Raw genomic sequence first — 15,619 nt, 5'->3', positions numbered from 1 at the left:
GTGCTGGGGGCTGACATGTCATTAGCAATTGGATGCTAGAGAGGTTTTTTTCAATTCTGAATGTTAAAATGGAAAATGTACAAAGCATCAGAACTGATTTGTCTTTTCTTTTCTAAAGAAATCCAAGAAGGCTGCTTTTGACCAGGATTCTGATGTGGAAATCTTCCAGTCAGGCTTTGCCTCCGAAACTGCCCCAAAGCCACGGACGGGCCGGGCTAGAAAAGAAGTGAAATATTTTGCAGAGTCTGATGAAGATGATGATTTTGATATGTTTAATTAAGTGCCCAAAGAGCACAATAATGTTTTCCAACAAGTATCTTGTGTTGTCCTTTTGTCCCCTCTGTTGCAAACTTTTGTACATTTGACTTATTTTATGTGATAATGTAATTGATGGTTTTTATTATTGTGTGTAGGCATTTTAACATTTTGTTCTTACACCTACAGTTTTATGCTCTTTTTTACTCATTGAAATGTCATGTATTTGTCTGACTGGCTTGTAGAGATGTTCTAGACAGCTGTGCTAAAGCACATTTTAATTGTCATGGTTGCAAACAGCAAACCTGCTTTTTGAAATGAAGTTTAAACATTAAAAAATGGAAAACTACCGTGTGTGTGTGTGTGTGTGTGTGTGTGTAAAATTTGGGCTAGAGGGACTACTTATACACAATTTTTAAAATAAATATATTTTATTCTTTGCCAGGAGACTCCATGGAAAAAGGTAAACAGTATATGAACATAGAAAGCATTGTTAAACAATCTCAATGTACAAACAGAGCCAGTGAAAGTACATCACAGACTTGCTAGAATATATAAAAAAAAAAATTCCACTAGTGCTTTAAATGAAACCTAAGAAACTGACACTTTAAATCTGTTAACCATTCTACCACAGTTTTCACTCTGCTTCATGGTGATTTAACAAGGCCAAGAAGGCAAATTCTCTCCTTGTGTTTCTGGAAGTCCTAGCTGTACTTCCTCAGCACCTGGAAGGCTGGAAAGCCCAGCTATTCCTGGCAGTTGATTCTTAAGGAAATACCCTGGACTCAGCAATTGAAAAGCTGTAAGTGAGTCTGCTGGATATCATCCCATGAAGTTTCCCTAATGGCTTGTGAACAAGTAAACAAAAACATGATAACACTGAAAAGTGTTTCTGCCTTGGAGGCTATAGCATTGCTGTCGAAATGGAGCAGGTAATTGTGGAGCTAGGTCACCAGCCAGCTAAGAAACCACTTCTTTAAACTTTAAAGTGACATTAACAGTGGAACAAATGACATCTGAATAACTGATCTGGCAGTTAATGCTGATACTGATACCTCTTCTGCTGGGGCAGTGACGTTTTGTATACTTTTTACAAGGAAGGAGATGCAAACTGAGGGCAGCAAGGACAAGTTTTCATATTTCAACTAAATCAGACGGTCCTTTCAACTTCCTTCTTTGGATGTGTACAGTAGTCCATGTCCTGTGGTTGGTGTCTTGATCGTTTTAGGTATGAGAGACAAAAGGAGAGCACCAAACATCCAGTATGGAGAGTACAGCCATAGATTTGTATGTACAAAGTCATCAGAAATGCAACCAGAATTTGAAGACTGAAATCTGTCTTGTCACCATGCAATATTGAGTGTTCAGAGAAGAAAACAGAAGCTTAACTTTTTTTTTTTTTTTTTTGCATGAAATGGCTGATTTAGAGTTTCAAAAGTTTGCATTTTCTAGTTTTAAGAGTTTAAACAGCAAGGAGTATATATCGATACATATGAAAATTTCTTGGTCCTTGTTGGGTTTATCTATATATATATACATATATAGATATATATTAAGTCCAGAAACTAAGCAGCAGTAAAAATGTTTTCTTGCTTTTCATCCCTGTACATAAGGTATTAGGAATGTCTGAAGTAGCTGGAAAATGTCTTAGTCCACCATAGGGGATTGACTGACACTGCTGTTATCCACTGAACTAGGTGAGATACTGGGACTGTGTTCTGCAGTATTTCCATTTGAGGTTGGTGTCAGTGGTTCATGTCCTTCAGAGTTCTCCAACATTTCCTGAATAAGAGGTGGCATGGATCCAGGAATTTCCATTTTCAATGTAATGACACGTTCTGCACCTTTAAAAAGAAAACACAAAATCCTTCCCATGAGCACGATTCATACAATTTCCTTTCTGTTAGTATTACAGGAGGAATTTCAGCATGTATTTTGTTAATAGATTGGGTGTCTCCTTCTATACTTCTTGCACACAAAGGTGTGTGAGTGATCTGTTTCACGCAGTTCAAGAGGGAGTTAGATGAGTACTCCTGAACAAATTAATTCAAATCTATCACATAGCAACTGATATGTCAATACAGGTGAATTGGATGAGCTGCCTATTTTTAAAGAAGGACCCAAAATGGCATTAAATTATACTGACAAATTAAATTAGGCTGTGATCATGCTGATGTCTTTTTAAACTGGAATAACATTTAGTCTTTATACTGTAATGGTTCTGCAAAGAATGATAAAAATTCTGCCTATGTTTAATAGGTGAGGTGAATCCTGCAAGAGAACTGACTGCAGTGATCTAAGTCAAAATGTTTCCTTCCCATAGAGAAAACTGAAATGAGATGCAGAATGTAACAAACAATTACTTTATAAAAGAATGCATTCAGGCAAAAAGGTTCTTTCTTTTTTGTTTTTGTGGGTTGGGGGGGAAAGCTGCCTTCTGTATTCTTCAGGCATCTTGTCTTGTGCTAATGAACAACCAAAGTGTGAAGGAGCCTTGAGTAGTGCTCAGCTCTGCCTTGGCTGAGGCTCTTTGTGCTGGGCTTGTCACAAATACCAGGCAGAGGTGGCTCTGCAGGTGAGGGCATGCAGGATTAAACAAAATTACTGCATCAACCCTGACCACTCAGACTGGGAGCCCACAACACCTGGTTTAGGGAAGAAAAAAAGCCCAGCACAGTCTCAGTGTGTGGTCAGCAGGCAGGGACACAGCACAGACACAGCAGCCAAAGCCCTGCTGGACACTGGGCAGGCAGCACTGAGGGAACTCTGCATCAAGCAATTTATAGCCATAAACCTCAGCATTTCTGTTGCTCAGGATTCCTGATCATCTTAAAATTGGAGTCCAATAGAAGAGGAACCTGTGTTTTTTAAACAACAAGAAAAACAAAAAAAAATTACAGAGCAAATAGTTTGGTTATTGAAAAACCATTCCAGAAGAGTGATCCTTTGGAAATAAAAACTCTGCTTATCAATGCTGCTATAGTGGACATGCTGGAGAGAGCACTACTCACTCCAGGCTGGAAGGGAGCATTTAAGTGTTTATGCCTTACATGAGGAGCATCAAAAAAATCATCTACAAAGGCAATGATTGACTTTCCAAGTGGATTTAAGAGTCCTTTAAATAACTGTAATGGGAAAGATATTAATGCAGAATGATGCTGAGAGTTTCTCCAAAAACCAGCTATTGTCAGAGCTGTGCTGATGGATTCAATTTGGCCATGTTAAACACCTGCTTTCAACTGTTACGTCAGGTGCAGTGAAGTGTTTGTGTGGTCATTCAGTGCAGAGCCAGAGAGAACTAAGAAGATGAGTAGAACTCAGAATTGTCTCGCTTCAGTCCCACAAACACTTCACCCTTTGGTTGCAATACCTCTAATGCCAAAGCAGACACTCTCAGTGTTTCAGATCAATGCTTTCTTTGGTGTTTGCTTTCAGGGATCGGGTACCATCCCAGGTCATTATCGTCTAACGTACATCTTTTAAAACGAAACTCAAGACATCCCCAGCCCTCCAGGACATCACCATCCCTTGGTATGATTTAGTTCTACTATGAAACATTAATGACATAATTAGAGTTAAATACTTATGTCAGAATGAAAAGAAGCCTTTCTTGTGAATTGAATATAAGGAATTGTGTTCTTGAGGAGCGGGAAGGCTCTGGTAAAGAAGGAGGGAAGTGGAAATGGAATTCCCACAAGTATAAACAGTGGAACGAAAGGGCTCCCCTAAATGCTTTTATAGCTCAATGCTGCTCTAAGTTTATTTTGTAGATTCAGTTGGATGGAGCTTGTTTTACTTGAGGGTAAACTGCAAGCTTTAGATAACCTGGTAAAGTGGTTCCTTTTTAGGATACTTTTGCTTCTAACTCTGGTGTTTCGCTTCCAAGTTACTTCTTTTAGTTCTAATCAATCCAATTAAATTGCTCACTTCTTTTTATAAAGATAGCTATAACTTAATCTTTTAACTTGGATTTATATTGTTTGAAGTGGAGTAGTTAAGGTTTAAATTTAAAACAAGCATGTTTTAGTTGAGTGAATTAACTGCTGGAGGTTATTTCCCCTGAGTCTTTCCTCAAACCATGTCAAGTGAAATCAGTAATCTTCCCAAAAGCACAGATCCAACCTACACAGATACCTGTACATACAAGCTCATGTGCCTGCTCATCTATCAGGGGTAGAAATCTGTTGCTGAGTAAGCAGAGTAAGAAGGTGAAACTGCATCAGCCACCATAAGAATAACAATTGTTGCACTTTAGACTCTCTATATTCAGACTGGTATGTCAGGGAACCTGTTCTGATCAAATGAAAGCATTCAGCTACACCTGTGCTATAGAGAATGTGTGACAGTGCTTAGACTATGAGTTGCACAGGATCAATCCAGCACACACAAGACTGCAGAAAATGTGTTTAGGTATGGTTAGTTTGGATTAGAGGGGCTGAATCTCCAAAATGCTGGCTCAAATCAGTTCTAAATCTCCAATACATCAGACCACAGTTCAGGGGAATTTTGGTTGCACATGGGTTTTCTGCAGTCTGTAACCAGACGTTTTTAAAAGGCATTGGTGATACAAAGCACATGTTGATCTGAACCCTCTTGTAAACATTAACAAAGGTTTTTCTTGTCCTAAAATGACTAACAAAGACTTGATGCTAATGATTTGCCACTACTTGCATCTACAACATCTTTTTCACTGTCACTTGCATGGAGAATGGAGCACCATGCATGTTTAAAGCAAAACCAATTTCAAGGCAGGAACTACGTAAAGAAGCTGGGAAGAATCAGGTCACAAGGACCTTTCTTAGATGTGATTAGAAAATAACAACCCAGGTGTCTAGGCCAGTTCCTCTGAAATGCAACACTGCCACTCCTGCTGAGTTATTGGGAGAAACTGTACCTTTTGCACTGATGCTACGAAGATCCGTGATTTTCATTAAGATCTTTGGGAACATATGAGGCTTGTTGGGTCGTCTCTTTCGGATATAAATTTTCAGGGCTTCAAGCAAGGGTTCCTGAAGCTTATCCACTTTCATTGGTTCTTCAAGGTCCTGGCGATCTGTAGAAAAAGTATCATATCACTCATATGATTTTAAATATTTATTTTTTAAATTAAACTCCAAATCACAGAATCTCCTCCATGTTCTCAATTAGAACTCCATGAATTTTGTTCTCCACTAAACAATGCACACTCTGTAGTGAGTATTCCATAGGAAGAGGATAAACCACAACTTTCTGAAACATGGATTCATTTTTTTCCTTGGTGACTGGAAAGGTTTGTCATGTGGGTGGTCAAGAATTACCAGTTTGCTCTTGTACCTCCCTCTTCAAGGGGAAAACACCTTGCTGCAAACAATATTTTGGAATTGATTTTATGTATGTCACTGATGGGCAACCCAGGTACTCAGAGGTTACAGCTGTTTTTTACCACTACTACAGAAAAGTGAGTTACCATCAGGAATCAGCAGATGGCAGTGCTGGCTTGGATGACAACAGATGCCACCATCTGCACCGGGACACACGAGTCACATATCACTGACATCTAGGAGCCCATCAATGCTTTTAATGGGTTAGGGTTAGAGACACATAAAATCGGAATGATTTTGTACTAAAGGGCCACTGACAACAAAGACTGACTCTTGTGTTTCAAACACTCACTTGTAGTACCCAGTTTGTGTTTCAACAACATGGCCCAGCTAAACAAGGTGTGTTTCTACTGCTAATCCAGATTTTGTCAAGGAGGAGAGAGACCAAGTGATTAAACCAACAGAAATTTACAGAGTATTTTGGAAATGATCTGAGAATTCACTTTTTGCATTTTAAGCCTATGATTTTAATTGATAATCACCCTTTTGAGTTCCCTTCAGCCCCAGTTTGGAAGCAAAACACATTTTTTTGCTAAAGAAATAATCACCAATGGCTACCATGTGACTGAAACCAATGCAGATGCACACAATTATATTTATGAGTAAAAGCTGTGTAATTGGGCATCTTGCTGTAAGAAAGCTCACTCATGCAGGTACCCATACACTGCTTAGCAAAAACCTGATCTCCAGAGGTACCTCCCAACTCCAACCGTTCTGTGAGGCATCTCAATGCCCTTTGGCAGGCAAACAATAGGACTGGTTGCTTAACAGAATGATTTCAGTACTTTTTTCAAATTATCAGTAATAAAACTAGTAACTACCACCAGTGGAAAACAAACCTTTAGCATTAAGTGGCTTATATAATACATATAATAATGTTACATACATATATATATATATATATATATATATATATATATATATATATATATAAAATATATGTTTAAGGAAAGGAAAGCAAAACAAGTAGAACATAAATGAGGACATGATCATGTCTGTCCTTTTGAAATGCATTAGAGTTCATGCAGTACAATACCTCCACAGATGAGGCAGATGGCACTAAGGAGACCTGTTTCTGTATCATCCATTTCCAAAGGCAGGAGCTGGTTGGCAAATGTGAACACGAGATCAGTCAGCGGGCCAAATCCGGCGTTGTGCATCTGAGTTCTGTTTAGGGTAAGGCCATCTGAAAAGGTCATGGTGTCTTGTTCTGGTGTGTATCTTGTGCAAATTCTAAGGATCTGTGGAAAAAAACCAGAAAAATGGAATCTGAAGAATTTAATCCATGAGAGGTTTGTTGCCTTTTCTCGGTGCGGCGAATGACAGCGGCGCTTCAGTACTTGGCCACGTCAGAACAATCTGAAAACAAACTCCAGTTTGTGCGGTTCTAGCTGCACAAAAACTCTCAGCTACAACACAAATATACTCTATTGACTATGTGTGTTCCTTGTAACACAAACAATAAAGACAGAAATTTTCCCCTAGTTATGAAATAATCAAAACTTTGGAGTGACTCTCACCACTTAGGTCACCAACACTACAGTGATATCCACAAAAACAGTTCTTTCATTAGTCTGCCACCTGCACCTAACTATAAAATGTGACTGATCTGATAAGCTGCTGATCTGATCCAACTCCTGAGAGCATCTCACCTCTTTGAACAAAGGCATATCTCACTGATTTTGGGGATTGCTTTTGCACAGCAGCACTTCCCTGGGTTGTATCTTTGACAAGGACAATGTTGTGGGAGTGGAAGCTGGTGGGAGTGAGTGTGGACAGCTGTGAGCTGCTGAAGAGGCAGAATTTTGGGCTGCCTTCCCCTCTTCTGCAAGAGCAGACAGGCAAACACTGATATGGGGACAAAGCCCTCCATCTCCCCAGCAGCTGCAGGTAGGTTTTCCTTGGAGCACTGCTCGCCTTGTCAGCCTGGGAGTTCACACCCAGCGGAATATCAAACTCTGCTCCTCCAAACGGCAGCACACGCGACTCCTGGCAGCCTGGCCAGTGAGTGGTCTGAGGAGTTGGCCCAGCTTTTCTTCTTTTACAGTGGTTGTTACTTCTGTGTGCTGTAACAGCAAACCTCCCCACCAGCCTGCTGGCTGCCAGCCTTCCTGCAGGCTCTGGCGCTTCCCCCTGCGGAGCCCCAGCGGTGGCAGACCCCGCCTGCCTGGCGCAGAGCTGCTGACAGCGCCGCTCATTCCCGCGCACGCCCAGGCACTGTTGGCTTTGGCAAGCTCGCTTGTATGCCGACAGCCACCCAGTGCTGACCCCAGATGAAAGAGCCTTCGAGGGGAGGATGGGCATTCACACCTCTAACTGGGCACGGAGGAATGCAAAACACATGACTAAAACACCGAGGATGCTCTACATTTTGTTAGTAAACGCCTCTGGGGTAAGGGCAGCATCAAGAGCGCTGTCACAGCAGAGGTGGCAGCACGGCCCGAGAGGCAGCGTGTCCGTGAACGCTTCCGCCTCCCCGAGCACACCCAGGATGTGTGCCACCATTTGTGGCACGGGATCATTTGTACAGCTGCAATTAATGAACACGGCCGTAAGCACCAAATAAAAGAGGCGTCCATCATGTTGACATATTTCTGTTCTATATATCAGTGCTTAACGTTTAAAATAATCAGAGGTGGGAGAGGGCTTATACCAAAACTAAACTGAACCAAAAGCCTGCCGAAGTCAGGCTGATTAGCCGAGCTAAGACTACAGCTGTGTTTTTTCAGGGCTTGACTGTATTTATTTCCCATCCTACTTGGTTTTAAAGATACAACAAAAAAGGTTTACATGAATATAAGAGAGCACTGGGAGAATTTAATTACTCCTATATCTTCTGAGGCTCTGAGTCAGAGGCCCCAGCACATGGCAGCTGACCAGTCTGGGCTTGGTTCTCCCACTTTCATCTCTGCCTGGCAACACTGCTTCAAATAAACAGGGAGGAGAATGAGGAGAACACGATCTGTAAGACACCTATAGGGAAGCTTTTATTTCTCTTCTTCAGTTCCTTGGTAAGAGACTTAATAAGGTCTGTTTCTGCAGATGCATCTTCAACTATCTTCTGTCTCAGCAATAATCTTATCTCACATTCTGGGTATGCCTTGAAGCAGTGAAACTTTGTGTGGTTGGACAGGCATGTTTGACACAGTTGCCTTACCCCCAAATTACAGTACGTTTTTGAAATTACTTAAATCAATGACCAAGAGAGTCACAAATACAAGCACACAGCACATTAATTCCTCAGTGACCACAAATTTCCCATAATATATGCCATCTTAAAAGGCTGCTGGTTGCTAGGCTTTATGTAGTAGCCAATGTATTATTCAGGATCATTAGAAAAAATTAACATTATAAAGCACAGCACTCTGTAAGTAAGAGGCAGCATCTTTACCACATTTGGAACTGCCAGTAACCACTGGCCATGCTCTCCCCTGAAGTTCACATTGGGTTGCTCTTTTAAACCATTAAAAGATTGTATGGAAAGCAGAAGAAACATGGAGAATACCTGGTGTTCAAGAAAACAAAGGTTCCTAAGCTACATATTTACTGTGACACCCAAGAGCTGCTTGGTTCACTTCTCTAATGGCATGCAAGAGGAACTGGAGTGCAGCTCTTCCCACCTGAGGCCTGCACAGACAGTAGCTGCCTTCCAGTAAGGGTGCATGGCTGAAGAAGGCCAGGTATCCGACTTTGGGAGGAACAAGACTCAGTACTTCTTACCTGGTACTGCTTTTCCCTTAGCTCAGCCAGGCAGAAAGGCAGCCCCTTGACTCCAGTGCTGTTTCAATTGGTAAGCCTTAGCAAGGAGAGTTCCTCCCTCCACAGCCTCAGGACTCCCTTCCCAACAAATCAGCAGAGCAGGATTGGGAGCTCAATTGGGCAATGCCGTGGTGTATTCCCCAGGCTGCCTGCAGCTTCCCGGGCAGCAGCCCATGCAGGGCTGGCAGATATGGATGCCCCAGATCCTCCCTCAGAGGGCAGGTCTGGACACCAGCTGCCACAAAGATCCCTGCCCAGAGGGACTGGGGTGCCCTGGAGTGATCTTCCCAACAGCCCAGAGGCTGAACACACACCTGCCACCACGCACCAGGCTGCTGGATCCCTCGCAGCAAAGCTCCCTGTCCTTGTTTCCCAGTGCCACAAGCCTCACTGTGTTTGGGAGTGCAGGATAGGAGGGCTCAGCAAAGAGACCCCTAGAGCTAAAACAGAGGAAGAACTTCCAGGCTGAATCCTCATCGGGAACAAATCTGGGTGAGGTTACTCAGCCTCAAGCCAGCCCCTGTGGGCATGCAAAGAAAGGGACCTGCAGGGGCCCTGCAAAATTTATAATTAAAACATAAAGTCAGGTAGAATTTAGCTACTCCAGGCTTAGGCAGCAAGTAGGACAGGTTTTTGTTGAAGGCAGCCTTCAGGCCCTCATACCCCAAGTGCTGCCCCAGCCTGGAGGAGCCTGCAGCGGCTCCGCTGGGCACTGGCACAGCTGAAGATCAACTATGTGTTTTCAGCAATGCACTTAACTTGACTGCAGCAATCAGGTCTCAGGTTTCCTCTGCATTCCTTTGACATTATCCCACAACACGCTGTTATTAAACTCCAAGACAGATCATTTGAAATGGGGTTTTACTTTTTTTTTTCCTTTTTTTTTTTAATTTCTGTCCTTCATCAGGATCTGTGAAACGCCATGGATATTGCTGATTGTTGCTAAACTGTTCTTGGGCAAATTTCCAGTGTCAAAGTAAAGCTGATTTCAAGCTCATATTCACTGAAGAACATATGGGAAACATCAGCACTTCAAAATAAGAAATCACGATATCTTTCTCCATTTTAAACTGAACTCCCAATGTCCTCAATGTTGTTTAGATTTTGCAACCAAGCCAAGTATTTTAGTTGTCACTCTGCTCTTAAATGCCACTTGCAGCCATAAATATGGTTTTCCCTCATTATTAAAGGGCCCTTTGTTTTAAGGAATATTTATATATTGAAGCATTAGGGATTCTTATGAGCCTGTTATAAAGTGCAAAACAAAACCCTACCAGAGGCACAAAACCAAAGTCAGCCAGAAAGTTGCATTTATGACATTGCTGCAACAGAATTGCTACTCATTTTAAACAGATTAGGTAGGGAAAGCTGGGCCTATTTTTTAAGAAATCCTGTTGTTAGACACTAGATGCCTCAGCTGGCTGGAGCAGTTCCTTGAGAAGAGAAACCCAGGCAGGTGACTCTGAAGCAATGATGCCTCGTGGCACTGCCAAACGCCGTCAGCACAGCTTGTTCTGCACACACAAATTCCTGCCCGGCATTAAGGCACAGGGGCTTACAACAGAAAACAAAAATTACATCATTAAGGATTAGCATTCAAGGACTTCTCAGGTTTTTATCCATTGGATTTAAGATAGACTGGACTCTGGATACTTTACATATTTGTCCTGCCAGAGCTCAGAGAGGCTGGGGATGCTTGGCTGCTGCTGGACCAGTGTACCAGCAGACAGAAGCACTCACTTTTACAAGGGTTATTGACTGAATTTTAGTAATATTTATCCCTAAAACTTTTGGCTCCAGACAAGATATAAATTCCATGATCCTCATCTGGCGCCTCAAGCTGCCTCAGGAAGCTTGATGCTTTTTCCCTTCCAGAGTTAGCGTTTGTTTGTACATAAAACAATTCTTTGGCCCATACCCATTGGAGTTTACTAAGCTCCTGGCACCATTTCCCTTGTCAGCCTGTTTAAGAAGGCTTTAAGCATCCACAGTCACAGGAACCAATTGAGCAGAGACCTTGGCAGGGTCTATAAATGCTTAAGACTCTCCACAGCTGGTTCTGAAGGGCAGGCAGGCAGTGAAGAGGGAAGCCTGGCCACCCAACCTGGGAGCCCCACACTGCTCCTCCCGTGTGCTGCAGCTCTGGGAACACGTCCAGGGCATGGCAGAGCAGCAGGATCATGAGGGCACACTGCTTAGGCTCATGGCCCTGCTCAGCAGAGCTCACACAGCAGCCACTGGGCGCTCAGTGCAGCAGGAGGGGCAGCAGCACTGGCTCTGCATCTCAAGGCACAGCAAAACAAAACACTCATAACTAGGACAACTGGCTTGTTTGGTGAGGGGGGGAATGTGTGCTATTACAACTGCTCCAGTACTGATGTTCAGCTTAAATAAAGATAGAGAGCAGCACTGCAATTCCGATTATGTGCAGGTGATGTTGGTTTAATGGATACAGCATTTCACAGGCGGCGCGCACACTACGCATTACTGTGCCATGGTAATTATCCCGTTTTCTTTTTAAGCAGCACATAAAATAGTCACATAAAGTTTGTGTAAATGTCACACAGGAAAGTTAGGACTATTAGCCGTGCCATATCTGTTCCTGGCTTTGGAAAAGCCCCAGCTCCACCCAGCTGCAGGCTCCTATGGTGCTCACTATGCCCTGCTCACTTGGATGTGTCACCTTCTCTGGCTTTGTAAAAAATAAAAAACAGAATGAGCAGGTGATGTGGAATGACAGGCCTCAATGAAGTTTATGACTAGAGCTTGAAGGTTGCCAATGGCCACAAAGTAAAAATGGTGAATCATATTAAACAATCAACTTTTCTATCCATTAATTAGTTGAAATAAAGTCACCATTTACCACCTGCTTTATTCTCTTTTTCTAATCTGGCAACTAGGCTTTTATTTAATCACTTTGACCAAAGTGCCTTTATCGAGGCGCTTCAGATAAAACCACCACCAAAAAGGGTCCCCTCAATTTTTTAGCCAGTGTTGGCAATGGCAGCACTGAGTGGAGCTGCTGCAGGGGCTGTGCACGTTCCCAGGGCAAGCTGCCACTGCCCACCCCAAAAAAGAGCATCAGGAGCTCGCAGGATTACAGAATTAGGGTATTTGTTATTATGCAGCTCTGGAGCCAGGGCATGGCACAAACAAACAGGGTGGCAGCTTGAGGGCTGAAGTTTTAGGGGTAAAAGGTTTGGATGAGCAGGTTCTTGCCATATTCTGGCTCCTCCCCTCCCTTTTTGTATAGTTTCTGTATTAACTATTTGCTCTGGGTTACAGCAGCACAGCACAAAGCAGTTCCCATCCCCTGCTGCTGGCAGAACACACTCGAGGCAATGCTGCAGTTTTTTGATCACCATCTGCCTCTGGTGTGAGGGGAACGTAACAGAATCTGATCGGGACAGAGCTGGTGATGACAGGCGTGCAATCGGTAACGAATGGCCCTGCCCCACGGAGGGACACTCTCTGCAACAATGGCATGGCTCACTCTGAATGAGTGCCTGGATTAAGGGAACAACAAGAGGTGACTCTCAAGCATGGCAGGGCAACCTCAACCTTCCCTTTTTCTATAGGCCAAAGAATGATACCCCTTCCCCTCTCCTACCCCTCTTCCTCCTTCATCAATGTCCTCTTGATGCGATTCTTCTAAACAGCTTTTGACAAAACAAGAGGAAAAGGTCACAGCAGTTAACGTCCCCCTCAACATGATCCTGTTTGAAGCAATGCACTTTTAGAAATTCCAAGATTAATTACTTCAACTTCAGCTTCCCTAGTTTAAACTCCTGTGTCATGACAAAAAATATATCTACAGTAGCCATCCTACAAGATGCTTCTAGACTGACCAAGCTTGGCTCAATGAGGACTGAAGGTTTGTGCTCAGAATGAAACATTTAAAACATGTTTACATTGAACATACTGTTTTACTGCAAGTTATTGCTACAACCAGTAATACGAAGCATATTTGCCACTAAAAGCCTGAAGACCTCTAAGGTCTCGATAAAGAAATGCTGAGATCCCAGAGGGCTCCTCTGAAGGTCAGCATGACAGAAACAACCAGAGACAAAGGGAGGGAAGACAGCTTTGCCTTGACATGGTGGCAAGGCAAGGTCTGGAGAAAAACTCCCAGCCCACCTGCACAGTTTCCTCCTGCAGGAAGCATGTTTGCCTATTTAAAATTAAATTACATTTAGCTAAAACCTGTAGTGAGCCCATTACATCGGCCACTTTCACAGATACCTGCAGCACTGGAGAAAGCAGGGGGATATGAGTGCCAGAGGCTTGCATCAACAGGCTCCAGACACCCCAACTTCCCCTCTAAAACCTTAAAACCTCTAATTCTGAAGACTTGTGTCTTATTCCTTAAATTCCCTCATGACCACAGGTACAGTGCATTCCTAAACCATTATACAGTGGACTGTTCCTCTAGGCAGCCTTTATGCATAGGATCATGCAGATGGAGGAGGAAGGATGAAGGAGGAATGAAGGAGAAACAGATCTCTCTTCGGTGTTAACAGTAAAGAAAATTTTCCATAGTTACACATGCCACAATACCCATTTATTTTTTTTACTGAAACCCAAGAAGTATAAGGACTTATTTTGAGAAGTATGCTCATCCCCCAAAACACACCTCTGTAGGTGTGCTGGAGCCATCTTCTGACTGCAACAGACTACCCAGTAAGTTCAATTTTCCAACAGTAAGGTCAGGGCCATATTTCACCCCACTCTTCCTGTCAATTACAGTCAAAAGAAGAATAGAAAACACATTAGTAGGAGAACAATGATGTTAAAAATACATACCAGTATATCCAGGCAGGCTGCTTTCAGTAGAGTTATTTGGTCTGCAATGGTCAAACTTGTAAAGCCTGGCAATCGCTTTGCAAATTCCACTATTTTAATAATGCACTTTGTTGCAAGTTCACTGAATTTGTCCCAAAGCCCAAGGTCCAGTCGAACCCGGTGATCTGCGCTGGAGTTCTGGAAAGACAGACAGACAAGGCACCATAAATCATCAGCGTCCCTTTCAGCAATCGGTTTTCAAGGGAAGGAAACAACAACCACGTTTTCCTTCCAGAAGTACTTTCTATTAACATTCCAGGCATTTTCTGCAGCTTGCTGTCGGGATGATGCTGGTTTTAAACTTGGATTAATCGCCTGAAAATTCCTTGGATACTTCTCTGTTACTTATGATTGCAGAGGCCATCTGTACAAGGAATACAAATGAACTTAAACATTTCCAAATGCCACCCTCATTATTCTTCCTTGCCATTATATAATAAGTGCATTGAGAAAGACAATTTACAGTTGTACCCCAGAAAATATAAATGAACAGTGGAACAAGAAGATTGGGTCCTCCTCTGGAAAAAGCAGCACGATATTTGGAACACAGTTTCACATACTTAAGGTCTTAGAAAATTGGTTCTGCTTAATTTCTCTGCTCTGTGGCTCCGCCACAGCTTTCTGAAGCTACAGTCTCCCATGTCTTACAAAGCATTTATTTACATGATGTTAAGGAAAATCCCATGTGCCTTGATGAATGCTACGTGCTCATTTGATGGTGCATCCAACATACCCCCCTACTGCTGGAAGTGTAGCAAGGACATTCTGGTGGCATCTCTCAGGGAATGTTTATATTCACCTACCTCAAAGTCTCCATAATTTTCTAGAGTGCATAGGAAACTTATGTTAAGTTTGTGATCAAATTCACATTTTCATACATTTGGTCCAATCACTTAAACCTTGAAAAGACTGAACATGTCAACCAAGAACAATCTGACTCAAAATCTGCTGTGACCCATTTGATGCCAGCCCACCAACACTGGGTATCATGAGAAGACCTGGTGAGTCCATTCCAATCCATCCAGAACTCCAGTAGAGTGACAGCAAACAGGTAATGACAGAGCTCTGAAATACCCAAATCTCTCCTTCTGCCCTCACATGCAGTGCATTGTCACCATTTGACCCAATGCTGTTTAGGATGCAGCCAGTGTGATGGTGTCCCCCAACCCCCTGTTTCACAAGCCACCAAATTCACTGTGCATTGCAGCTGCCTTCAGCATCTGGGTGATCTCCTCTTCACTGCAGGAGGAATTTTACCTATAAAAATATGCTCAGGCAGTGGCTTCCTCCCCAGCTGCAGAGGAAGCCCATGTGATCAGCTGCCTCAGTCTCAGCTGGTTGAAGTTAAAATGTTAAATTAACTTTAAAATTAAAGTTAAATGAGCAGAGTCTCAACCTAAAAG

The 15,619-nt window shown here is 42.7% G+C and overlaps 2 protein-coding genes across 8 annotated transcripts in view; one reads left to right on the top strand and one right to left on the bottom strand.

Annotated features, from left to right (window-relative positions):
- Nucleotides 1-604, top strand: part of TOP2B (DNA topoisomerase II beta) — a 61,182-nt gene extending 60,578 nt beyond the window's left edge. For all 4 annotated transcript variants that reach the window (XM_059846419.1, XM_059846428.1, XM_059846410.1 and 1 more), the window contains one exon: nucleotides 119-604. In XM_059846419.1, coding sequence (XP_059702402.1) covers nucleotides 119-280 — 162 coding nt within the window. In that variant the 3' untranslated portion in view covers nucleotides 281-604. The remainder of the gene's footprint in view (nucleotides 1-118) is intronic.
- Nucleotides 605-667: 63 nt separating this feature from the next.
- Nucleotides 668-15,619, bottom strand: part of RARB (retinoic acid receptor beta) — a 206,695-nt gene continuing 191,743 nt past the window's right edge. For all 4 annotated transcript variants that reach the window (XM_059846447.1, XM_059846456.1, XM_059846464.1 and 1 more), the window contains 4 exons: nucleotides 14,178-14,354; nucleotides 6,652-6,856; nucleotides 5,150-5,308; nucleotides 668-2,099 (listed from right to left, as the gene is read on the bottom strand). In XM_059846447.1, coding sequence (XP_059702430.1) covers nucleotides 1,903-2,099; nucleotides 5,150-5,308; nucleotides 6,652-6,856; nucleotides 14,178-14,354 — 738 coding nt within the window. In that variant the 3' untranslated portion in view covers nucleotides 668-1,902. The remainder of the gene's footprint in view (nucleotides 2,100-5,149; nucleotides 5,309-6,651; nucleotides 6,857-14,177; nucleotides 14,355-15,619) is intronic.

The sequence above is a fragment of the Haemorhous mexicanus genome, chromosome 1 (assembly GCF_027477595.1).
Source record: "Haemorhous mexicanus isolate bHaeMex1 chromosome 1, bHaeMex1.pri, whole genome shotgun sequence".
Lineage (NCBI taxonomy): Eukaryota > Metazoa > Chordata > Aves > Passeriformes > Fringillidae > Haemorhous > Haemorhous mexicanus.
The sequence above is the reverse complement of the archived record's forward strand: the minus strand, read 5'-3'. Positions and strand labels throughout refer to the sequence as shown.